This window comes from Canis aureus, chromosome 18, assembly GCF_053574225.1.
Source record: "Canis aureus isolate CA01 chromosome 18, VMU_Caureus_v.1.0, whole genome shotgun sequence".
Taxonomy (NCBI): Eukaryota; Metazoa; Chordata; class Mammalia; order Carnivora; family Canidae; genus Canis; species Canis aureus.
Window position 1 is genome coordinate 27,744,558 of NC_135628.1, and position 12,833 is coordinate 27,757,390.

Sequence of the window (12,833 nt, forward strand, 5' to 3'; positions counted from 1 at the left end):
ATGATTCACGTTTTAATCAATAGGTCAAACTGACATTTGAAAAATGTAATTTTCAGTTTTTGTTTTGGTTTAAAAAAGAGAGAGAGAAAGAGACAGTCAGGATTTCTAGGGTGTAAATGTGTTCTCAATAACATCATAGTTGATCATCCTAAAGTTCTGATTGCCAGAGAGAGCTTTTTCTTGATTTTCAGCAGAGCCTAAACTAGTATCTAAGAATAAACCTGAATACTGCACTGACCTTTTCAAAGCAGAAGCATTTGAAACAGATATCCACCCAATGCAAACTATAATCATTTAAAGATGCAGTCTCCTAGCAAACAAGGAAAAACCTAAAATCACAGTTCTCTCTTCTAAATGATATGGTATATGTGACCAGGTCTATCTATTTAAAATTTTTTGAACATATAACTGGGCCCTATTTAATTTTTTTGTCTTTTTTTCCTGATCTGCTATCTTTTCTTTCTTGCTCAAGTCCTTTGCTACTTGAAAATTAAGTTTTGAAAACTGTATTTCAGTTAATCATCACCAAAATGAATCCCCACATGTCAGCCTTTTTCTAATAATTTACTCTTCATGGTCCATCAGTAAGTTGTAAAAATGAAATGACTGTTTTCACTGTGTTGTCATCTCCCTCCTAACCCCCCTCCAAGAAAAATGAACAAAAAATACTTACAATGGTTCTTAGCCAGGAGCATTTTATCCCTTATTCACTAGTGGTAAATGAGTCAGATATGAGTTGGCCAGGAAAAGAACTGCTTTACCCAAAATCTTAGTACAAAATGAGTCATCTCACTCCAAACACCAATATATCCTCCAAAATAACTGGCAAGAATTTCCTATAAAAAGAATCTTGCCTTCACTCTTTTCCATCCATTTAGCTTTCTGATTTTTCTAATTTTTAAATTTCCTGTGTACTTATAATATTACATTCATAACAAAGGCCCAAGAACATGTCCACCTCTTTATCTCATTCTGAAAGTCTTTCCTGTATTGAGTAGAGGGACAATTCTAATAGCATGCCCCTGAAAAGAATAAGTGTTCGTGGCTTTCAAGGTTTCTCTGTCTCTGACTCTGATGAAATTCATGCATGGTTCAACAGAAATGCAAAAGTCAATTCTAGAAGAATTTTTCTTTTCCCGTGCTGAAAAAGTTCAAACCCATAGAAAGTATTTCAAGCAAAAGCATTTTTCCATAAAAAAATCAACCAAAATAGATACAATGTGTCTAATACTGATAAACAAACATGAATCCAGGTCACAAGCTTCGACTCTGTCTCCCTATACACCAGAACATTCCCATTCCCATTCTCTCTCTGCCATCATAGGAAGCTTAAAAGTCACTGTGAACTTAAAAAAAAAAAATAAAAATCACTGTGAACTGAAGCCAGGGTTAAGTCCCTGTAGATTATCAGAAGTCAAACACTCTATTTACCTGAGGATAAGCAAGCATGCTTATAAAGCCAATTCCTGCCAAAGTGCTGAGACTTTTATACTACTTGGGGTATATAACCAGACTTATTATTCTTAATTATCCTAAGTAAAATTATTTACAATTCATTTCACTCAGGTTGGAATTTAGCTTCATTTCTCTATATTAAATGAGTTCTAAAGAGTAGATGTATTTCTTTTATATCCAGCACCAACAGATGTTAGTTTCCTCCGTTTTATAGCCCTCAGATGACAGACAACTAACTGCATTTGGCCTTGGGAATAACTGCAACACCTTTAGATTATGAACTTGGTTTGATTCTTAACTGGGAATGGCAGGGGGTTAGTTTCTATTATCAAGAAAGTAAAATAAGTTTTCCCTTATGCTCCAGATGCCCAAATGAAGATGTTTTTCTAATACAATATTGTATAACTATTTTTTTTTCTACAGGTAATCTGGTCTTTAAGTGGTTATAGTAAGAAAAAATACTTGCATAAAAATGACATCTCTTATTCAATGCATCTCCTGCTTTTGAAAACAAGATGTTAAATCCATTAAACTTTGACTATCCAGTAAAAGCAAGAAATCTAAAACTGTCCAAATTTGTACATTCTTGGGAAAATTGCCAACTAGGTACTAGGTAGCAGGATCTGTGTAATTAATAGTGATGTTATTGATGGAGGGGAATATGATTTCCTTCTCATAAGCAATTTAAAAGTACAAGCTGGCAGAGCTTTAGTAAAGCCTCACCTGATTCATTTTTAAATTGAGAAAATGTGACTTTGAAGCCAGCCACAGAAAGCACCAGTGTTAATAAATGTACATTTATGATGGTTTTGGTTGTAGCAGACTTTAAAAAAATCCCGAAAGTAACAATGTCTATATGATAGGACGATGAACACCAAAATGCACAAACTGACAAACATTTCTTAGAAGGAGAACAAGCAAACCCGATCTTAAGTTAACCTTATTTTTTTTTTCTGAAAGCTATATTCATATGAAGACTAACTGGAATCAACTTCTTATCATAAAGTAGAATAAAATCAGACTCAGGAGTCCACACATTCCTTTATACACACTCTTGTCTTCTTTGGAGGCAACTCCTATCTTTATCCAATCCTTGTACCACAAGGACAGTCATAGAAGGAGTTTGGATGTATTTAGGTTATCCAACTGACTTGTAATACTTCCAGCTTCCCCTCTCCTTTTTTTCACTTTGTTATATCAGTAATTTTGAAATGATGATAGAATGAAAAAGAATATCTGGAAAAATACAGATAACTAAGGAAAGAAGTGAAGGTCACAAGTAGCTCTTTCTATAATAATCTGCACTTAAATTATCCAATGAAGAGTGATTTCTCACCATGTATCTCATCCACTCTAATTCTCTGTGAACTGCAACTACAGGTTCTAGCTCTATCTTTCCCATGAAGAATGAAACAAATGAATTCTTGGTGGCTTACTGAATTTGCTGTGGCATCTGTGACTTTGAAGAAGACAGGTGGTGGAAGTGGAGGAGACAGGTGAAGGAAAGCCTGGGGGCGTGGGGTGGTTCACAAATGCTAATGATGAGCCTGGATGTTACTGACCTTAATGACTCCCCCATGTTGGATCCATACCTGCTATCTTCTGAAGCAAAGGGCTGTTCTACATCTACTGTCAGGGAGGCCAGGGCAGAAACGGTCTCGGTCTCCTCCTGCAACTGAGTCCCAGCCAAAGCACAGCCCCTTGGCACAGCCACCATCCTTACTGACTTCCAGTACTTGCCTAGAAAAAAAAATGCATCATACTTTTAATAAGAATTTTAGAGTAGTATTAACCAGAATACTTGTATAGGTCCAACTCAGAGCAGTTATTAAGTTAAAATTCTCTATGTTATACACAGTTGTAATTTGGTTTCTTAAATGTTATGATTAAGTCTTTTTCTCAATATAAAAATGCCAAGTTGTGAAATACTCATAGTCCCAAGCCTGAGTCTCTCCCTTGCTTAGATGGTAATAAAGTGAGGAATAATCTGTGGTCTAATGAACCCCCTATCAGACTGACAGCTGTCTCTCCAATTAAGTAAGCAAACTCTGGGCATCATGCCCTCTGGGAAACCCTCAAGAGACTAGGGGGTGGAAGTCTCATGGAGAAACTGAATGAAATAGTAATGTTAAAAATTGCTACTTTGAGCTATTACCTTTTTATAAAAAATGAGGTTAGAATATTAAAGAAAAAGAAAAGCCCAGAAATGCCAGCATGAATTGAATGGCAACTTTGCCAGAACAATCAAGTTTGTTAGTCCTGGATGTTCTTTCTTTCTCAACCCCAGGGTGTGTACAAGAACAATAATTGATTTAAAACTTTAATATATGCATTGGCTGATGTTGGCACTCTTCCATATGTCAGACGGAAGTTTCATTTTTTTTTTTTGAGACAGAGAAGGGGAATGAGAGGAAAAGAAGAGGTCATTTCATGAGAACATGCCAGCAGAATAAATATGAAAAAGCAAGTCAATGGCCTTCTTGCAGCCCAAAGCTATTTTTTGGTCAAGTATTGAGTAGTCCCAAATCAAAGCAGGAGAATCCTACTAGATGATGACATGAATTACCAGATTAAAATGATCTCTGCAGCCTGACCAAGAAGGCAGGAATTTGGCATGGATTGGGAAGGAAGATAACTGGGTTCTGGAGCAAGCTCTGCCACTGACTGTGCTATAATACTGGCAAGACTCAATGGCATTTCATTTCTTATTCTCAAAATGGCAACGATCTAAAATCACTTCCAGCTCCAACTAACATTTTGCGATCGACCTCTTCTTATCTTACTGCTTCACAAAGGTATAGATATCACGTTAGGGGAGGAGACTCGGTCTCCCCATCCACTTCCAACACCAACAGAACCTTCTGACATAGTTGTCTACTACACCTTTATTTGCTGTGATCACCTATTCTGACCAAAGTCCGAGAATCATAAAGCTTTCAATTTGGACCAAATGATAGCAATTCTAATTGTGAATGAGCCCACAGCCTAACATTTTTTGAAAGCTACAACTGTGCCAGATATTGGGGACATAAAGATACTTTCCTCATACCAAGAAATTCATGGTCTAAAATGATAATATTGTATGGAAAAAGTCCATGCGATTCTGAAAGCAAATAAATAGAACATAGACTTAGGATGATGAGAAAGTAAGAGAAGAGTTACCAGAAAAAATAGTACTTGGCCAAGTATTTGAAAGACCATCAGAATTTAGTCAACTTGAAATACAGAGAGGGAGGTGGTGCGGGGTACAAAGTCCACTGCTAGGAACAACTAGAATGTTTGGAAAAGTCTTGTGTGTGATGAATGAGACTGTTGTGACAGACGTAGGCTAATTACCACACAATCTTGAATAACATGTGCATGATCTCGGACTTCAACCTGTAGGTGAAAGGGGGCCATTTTAAGCAGAAGAGGCAAGGAATCAGGCTTAAGTTTTTAAAAGATCCCATTGGACAGATCATGGACAATGAATTGGAAGGATGATGAGAGTAGTAGCAAGAAAACCAATGTCACATCTTGGCAAAAATCCAGGTGGGAAATGATGATGTCTAAAACTAAAAGGAAGTGACAGAACAGAAATGAGAAGCTGGACTAAAGAGAGGTTTAGGAAGTAGGCAATGAGAATGTGTCTTGGGTTATGCTATAGTGTATCCTTACATCTCTCAACTTTGAAAGATGACCCTGAATTGACAATTCTATTCCAAAACCCTAACTTTTCTAGATCACAATGTCATTATAATCTTCCTCAAATTGGAAATACCATATACCATCTATAAGTGCATTAAGTTGTGTTTCACAAAATACTATTAACCATTATTTTAGCTCATAATATTCAGAAAATTGGTGATGCTGAATGACAACCTTTTCTTTTTCTCTAGAGTGACTGATATACGGTCTTTAACAAACAAACAACAGGTGGTTGGTGGTTTATGGGTTTAATTATGTTTTATACAATCTAGGAAAGAGAAACCAGCATTACTAAACTCCTAATATGTGCCAAGGACTGTTAGGTGTTTTCACATTCATAATTTATAAATCAATTTAATCCTCATGATAATTATGTAGGCAATGTCGGGTAATCTTTCTAAAGTCACATGGCTAGGAAGCAAAAATGTGAAATATTCATCTGGGACTGACTGACTCCAAAATATCTTTTATTCTGTATTCTGTTGTCCTCCTATATTTAGTTCTCCTCCGCCTTCTTCCTACTATACATTAAAATATGAAAACAGACTCAACATATAAAAATCCTAACTTAAAAGAATTATGTACGTTGCAAAAGAGTTATATATTCTTTGCTTTACTAAAGAAATCATATATGGTAATAACAGGTTACATTTGTTCCTCAGATATGTGACTCAACTGATCAACCTTTTATTGACTCTATGGTGTGATATATCGCAGCAAGGGAGACAACTATGTTGAGACTAGTTCTTTTACTCTTCACTTCTTATAACCTTATACTATTGCAAGTACCTGCTTACCAGAGAAGACACTGACAAAGCTATCATAAAACTGGAGACAAGTGCTCAGTGAAGAGCATGAGAAAGAAGTCCATTAAAGATGGAGCCCTGAACCAGAGGTCAAGATTTCCAGATTGGAGACTACACACTAAATCCAGAGAAGTCATTTGGATCACTCTGGGGCATAATATCCACATTTATAACATGATAGTAGTGGGTTTGATGGCAATGAAAGGGTTATCCCTGCTGTAGTTCTCAATGATTGTGATTTTTCTGATCTCATGTTATATAATACTCTTGGATGTTATAATGAATTTGTTATGGAAGAAAATCTTATCTTTCTGTGAGTCTGTAAACCCTTGAGGAGGTCAGTAAACACTTACTTTTAGATAATATGACACATCTAGAATAACCAAGTGCTTTAATTTTTAAGCACTGTACTTTTTCCTTAAGAAAGGAATTTTTGACCATAGACAAAACAAACATCTTTACTCCCCAAACACAATCAGGACAGAAGGTGTGAATTATTAATAATGATTTTCAGCAGAATGACTGATAATGATCCTTCAACATTTAGCCTTTATGTATGTGAATAGTAAGAAAGATTTTAAGTAGCTAAGACCTTTTTGAATAAAATTTAATGTGTATAAAAGATCCTGCTAAGTTAAGATTAAATGTTAGAAGTTTGGTTTTTATCCAAATGTATGAGGTTTCTGACTCAGAAATAACCCAAAACTTTGAATTCAATATGGCCTCTGGCAAAGCCTATAAAAACAAAGGAAATACTTTACATTAATAATGCATTCATAGACTACTATCTCTATTTGTAAAGGAGAATAATTAAAATGGAAGTGGGTATAGCAGACTGTGCAATATGCAGCCAATTCAAACTCCCAATTTATGGGTTGTATTTTCACATGATGAGTAGGGCTTTTTCTTTCAGGAACATATGTGCCAGAAAATCATATCTGTTGGCATGAGAATAATATCCTTATTAGCACACAAGAGAAACGAACCAAGGTTTATTGCTAGAGTTTTCAGGAGCTATTTATAAAGTAAAATATTAGTAACAACCACCACTGGGTTGCTCTCCTAAAGCAATAAAACTGTCAAAAGAGAGAGGGTTTCCATTAAAACTGGACATGCACACTCTTTCTTTGGTCATATCCTCTATCCTTATTAGTTTTTTCCACTATGTAAATCTCTCTACTTTTCAGTACTTTATCTTTCTTTTCTTTATTTGTCTCCCTCATTCTTTCTTTCTCTCTCTCTTCTTTCCTTCCATTCTTCCTGATTATTTAGCTTTCACTATTCTACATTTGCATTTTGTCTGATAAAGGCAAAGGAAAGAATGAATTTAAAATAAACTTAAGAGCTAATGGATGTAGACAGTCAAGAGTTAGAGAGGAGGCCACAGATGGAGTGTCACTGGGTCAGATAAGAGCCAGGAGAAGGCATCTTGCAGGTACTGTGCAATCAGATTTCAGTATAAACCACATTGTTCTTGGTAATGAGCAATTTGGAAAAAACAGGAATTTGATGATATATGAAGGTCTGTGTTAAAAATAACCCATCTGCCAAAAGTCTTCCCAACCAAAGCCTTTGACATTTTGAAACCTCCTGATTCCAGAAACCTTGCCCTTACCATTCTCGGGGCTTAGAGTCAGGTCTCAGACCTGTTCTTGCCATTTGAATAATATTGTATTTTGTTTATTACATGCCATGTTCTCATAGTACAAGAAGCTGGTAGTAAACCTTTTCTAATCCCCAACAACTTCAGAGATTACTAACTTCTGGGATTTACAAGATGCTTCACTTCATGGATTCTCCAGAGTTCAGAGCTTCTTAATAGTTTTTTAAGAGAAAAATTTAAAGCTAAGTGGAGAACTTTAGTTGGTTCCAAAATATTGTATATATGCAAAAATAAAGATGTATTGTAAGTTGGTATATCAATAGAGTGACCAGATAATTTTTCATCCAAGTCAGAGCAATTTTAAGCTTAAAATGAGGCTAAAAATAAAAATTATATGTCACTGAAATGTTTATTTATTGGTCAACTAATTGTTTTTATCAGTGGACCTATAAAATATAAAATAGTCCTATTCAAAAGTTATTTTCATAACCAAAATTCATTCTAAAATAACTCATGTGTGCCAAAGCACAATAACTAACTACTCTATGTTGATTATCTACACAGTAGAAATAACAAGCAGAATTATGATTGCTAGTAAATAATCACGGCAGTAAACTTTATGGCCATATTTCTCACTGGTAGACTATCATTGCTATTTTTATGAAAAATGCATTTTTCTTTCAATGTGGTTTAAATATTTTAGATTTTTTCATAAAATTGTCTATACTTCAAAGTGGAATTTTATGGTTAATAAATTTGAAACTGTGGCATCTTTAATCACTCTTCTCAAGAGTCTGTAGTATTTTAGATTGACGAATACTGTCTTCACAAGTGTGGTGCTATGTGGTAATTTCTGCTAAATGTGGAATATTTTCACTTCCAATTTTTAAAATATTGAAACGAGTGACTATTCCATAACAAATATTTTCATGACTAATGTCTTTTTCCTCCTCTCATAGGCATCTTTCTTTGGCAAACATTTTATGTAAGCCAAACTTATCAAGAAAGTTTTCTCCATTTGTGTTCCTACAAAATTTTACTTACTAAATTTAGATGCTGCAAAATCATATGACTTCTCAATTTCATTCTATTCCAGGACAGAACAAATTTAGGCCACTATGAATAGGAATTTTATCAATGATTCTATCAACAGATAGGTATCAAAATCAAATCCTGTGCATGGTTTGCATGTTTATCCTCAACTTGTTCATTTATTCCCTTCCTTTGTAGGGATCAATTTAAATGTTTTTCTTTAAATTGGTCAGAAACACCATTTCTGTAACTGAAATGCTTTAAAAGCGTCAAAAGCTATTACTTTTGCTTCATTTCATAACTGTTTTTTATTAGTGTCACTGAGTATAGTCTACAGTCAATAAAATTTACCAATTCTAAGGGAAGGTTACGATACATGTTGACAAATGGGTGCAGTGATACATAAAACCACTACCATAATCAAAACATAAAATATTTTCTTTGTTGCCAAAACCTCCTTTTGGCCCTTTGGAGTCAATTTATTACTCTCCTTTTTGGCCCCTGACAATCACTGAAATTCTGCCACCATACATTTGTCTTTTCTATAATTTTATATAAATAAAACCACACACTATATAATCTTTAATATCTGGCTTCCTTCACTTAACATAATATTTCTGAGATTTAAAAGATTCTTATCTGTCTATAGAAAACCCAAAAGACTCCACCCCAAGGTTGTTAGAACTCATACAGAAATTCGGCAGTGTGGCAGGATACAATGAGACTGAAAGAGAAATTAAGGAGTCAATCCCCTTTACAATTGCACCCAAAAGCATAAGATACCTAGGAATAAACCTAACCAAAGAGGTAAAGGATCTATACCCTAAAAACTACAGAACGCTACTGAAAGAAATTGAGGAAGACACAGAGATGGAAAAATATTCCATGCTCATGGATTGGAAGAATTAATATTGTGAAAATGTCTATGCTACCCAGAGCAATGTACACATTCAGTGCAATCCCTATCAAAATACAATAGACTTTCTTCACAGAATTGGAACAAATAATCTTGAGATTTGTGTGGAATCAGAAAAGACCCTGAATAGTCAAAGGAATATTGAAAAAGAAAACCAGAGCTGGGGATATAATAATGCCAGATTTCAAGTTGTACTACAAAGCTGTGATCATCAAAACAGTGTGGTACTGGCACAAAAACAGACACATAGATCAATGGAACAGAATAGAGAACCCAGAAATGTGCCCTCAATTCTGTGATCAACTAATATTCAACAAAGTAGGAAAGAATATCCACTGGAAAAAGGACAGTCTCTTCAGTAAATGGTGCTGGGAAAACTGGACAGCCAAGTGCAGAAGAATGAAACAAGACCATTCTCTTACACCATACACAAAGATAAATTAAAAATGGTTGAAAGATCTAAATGTGAGACAGGAATCCATCAAAATTCTAGAGGAAAACACAGGCAACAACCTTTTTGAACTTGGCCACAGTCACATCTTGCAAGATACATCTATGAAGGCAAAGGAAACAAAAGCAAAAATAAACTATTGGGACTTAATCAGGATAAAAGCTTCTGCACAGCAAAAGAAATAGTCAACAAAACTAAAAGACAACCTACAGAATGGGAGAAGATATTTGCAAATGATATATCAGATAAAGGGCTAGTATCCAAGATCTATAAAGAACTTATCAAACTCAACACCCAAGAAACAAAAAATCCAATCATGAAATGGGCAGAAGACATGAACAGAAATTTCTCCAAAGAATACATGTACATGGCCAACAAGCACATGAGAAAATCATCACTTGCCATCAGGGAAATACAAATCAAAACCACAATGAGATACCACCTCACACCAGTGAGAATGGGGAAAATTAACAAGGCAGGAAACCACAAATGTTGGAGAGGATGTGGAGAAAGGGGAACCCTCTTGCACTGTTGGTGGGAACGCAAACTCGTGCAGCCACTCTGGTAAAGTGTGGAGGTTCCTCAAAAAGTTAAAAATAGAGTTACCCTACAACCCAGCAATTGCTCTACTGGGGATTTACCACAAAGATATAGAGGTGGTGAAACGCTGGGACACCTGTACCTCAATGTTCATAGTAGCAATATTCATGATAGCCACACTGTGGAAGGAGCCACGATGTCCTTCGACAGATGAATGAATAAAGAAAATGTGGTCTATATATACAATGGAATATTACTCAGCCATCAGAAAGGACAAATACCCACCATTTGCCTCAATATGGATAGAACTGGAGGGTATTATATTGAGTGAAGTAAGTCAATCAGAGAAGGATAATCATCATATGGTTTCACTCATACAGGGAATATAAGAAATAGTGAAAGAGATTATAAGATTATAAGGGAAAGGAGGGTACTGAGTGGGAAAAATTAAAGAGGGAGACAAACCATGAAAGACTCCTAACTCTGGGAAACAAAGGGTTGCTGAAGGGGAGGTGGGCAGGGGGTTGGGGTAACTGAGTGACGGACACTGAGGAGGGCACTTGATGGGAGGAGCATTGGGTTTTATACTATATGTTGTCAAATCCAACTTCAATAAAAAGAAATAAAAAAAAGATTCTTATCTGTATCTTATTGTCTCTATTTTTGTTTCTTTGTATGAATATGATTTTTCTTTTCTCTGGCTTCCTTTAAGATTTCATTATAATGCACCTCAGTGTGATTTTATTCATGTTTATTCTGCTGGAGGTTGATTGAGCTTCTCAGATCTGTGGATTTTCACTTTTCATCAAATTATAAAATCTTTTCCCACTATATCTTTAAATATATTTCCAACTGCTGCCTTTTCTGGGACTATAATTATAGGTATGTTGGCCAATTGATGCTGTCCAATATGCCATTGATATACTACTTTTCAGCATTTTTTCTCTATTCTTTACTTTGAATAGTTTCTATTACTTCTTCATTTTTTCTTGGTTTATTTATTTTGTTTTGTTTTTGTCTTCTGCAGTGTACACTCTGCCATTAACCCTTCCAGGGTGCAGAATTTTTTATTTCAAATACTGTATTTTTCATCTCTAAATCCTCCATTTTCATGTTTTTTAGGTTTTTCTCTTTTTTTAAGATTTTATTTATTCATGAAAGACAGAGAGAGAGGCAGAGACATAGGCAGAGGGAGAAGCAGGCTCCCTGTGGGAAACCCAATGCAGGACTCCATCCTAGGACCCCAGAATCACACCCTGAGCCGAAGGCAGTTGCTCAACCATTGAGCCCCCAGGCATCCCGGTTTTTCATTTCTTTCCACATTATGCTTGCAACTTTCCTTTTCACATTAGAAATAACTAACATTCTTGTCTGGTAATTCTATCATGAATTTCTGAGTCAGTTTCTGTTTAATTTGTCTTATATTTCTAGGTCATATTTTCTTATTTTATTGAATGCCTGGTAATTTTCATTTGGAGGCTGGACATTGTTCATTTGAACATTTATGGTTATTGAATTTTGTTGTATTCTTTGAAGATGTTGAATTTTATTTGGGCACATAGTTAAATTACATGCAATCAGTGTGATCCCTTTGAGGTTTGCTTGTATTCTTTGTTAGACTGGCTCCAGAATAGGTTTTAGCATAAGGCTAATTTAGTCCTAAAGCTAAGGAAAAACCATTTTGATATCTCTACATATTGCCTTATGTATTACAAGGTCTCTCTACTCTTGCTAGTAAGAATGTAAACTATTCCCAGTCCTGTGTGAACCACTTGAATTATTTAACCTACTGGTTACCAATGGTTAGTTCCCCACCCTTCTGGAGTTTCACCTCATGCATGTAAAATAAGTAAGACAAAGGTTCAAAGAAACTACTATAAAGATAGAACTATTTGTGCAAAAACTTCATCTCAAACATTCTGACCCACAAATTCTTGAGTCACTTGAGTCTCCCCAAACGCTGATTACTTTATCTTCAACTCAGAAAACTACTGGATTCTATTTGGATTCACCCTCTCTCTATGCTGAATCCTGGAAATTGCTTCATAGTTGTAAATTTAAGCAACTGTAGATCTCATTTTCCTCTTATTTGTTTCTTGCCAGGATCAGAGGCCTTTAGTATCTGTTGTCCAGTGTCCAAAAACATTGTCTCATATATATGTCTTTTTGGTTTTCTTTTATTTTTGATCAAAGGACAATTCCTATAGTAGTTACTTCTTCATACATGGGCACAGAGGTCCATTTACTGAATATTTTGGTTAATGAATTCTAACTGATTAGAAAAAATAGAATAAAATTTCAGAAACTATTTACAAAATAGTTCAGTATTATGTAGAATAATCA

General features: G+C 35.2%; 1 protein-coding gene across 23 annotated transcripts in view; it reads right to left on the reverse strand.

Annotated features, from left to right (window-relative positions):
• The window catches only part of HDAC9 (histone deacetylase 9), a 1,013,161-nt gene that overhangs the window by 18,241 nt on the left and 982,087 nt on the right, over positions 1–12,833 (reverse strand). For all 23 annotated transcript variants that reach the window (XM_077856623.1, XM_077856624.1, XM_077856625.1 and 20 more), the window contains one exon: positions 3,048–3,195. In XM_077856623.1, coding sequence (XP_077712749.1) covers positions 3,048–3,195 — 148 coding nt within the window. The remainder of the gene's footprint in view (positions 1–3,047; positions 3,196–12,833) is intronic.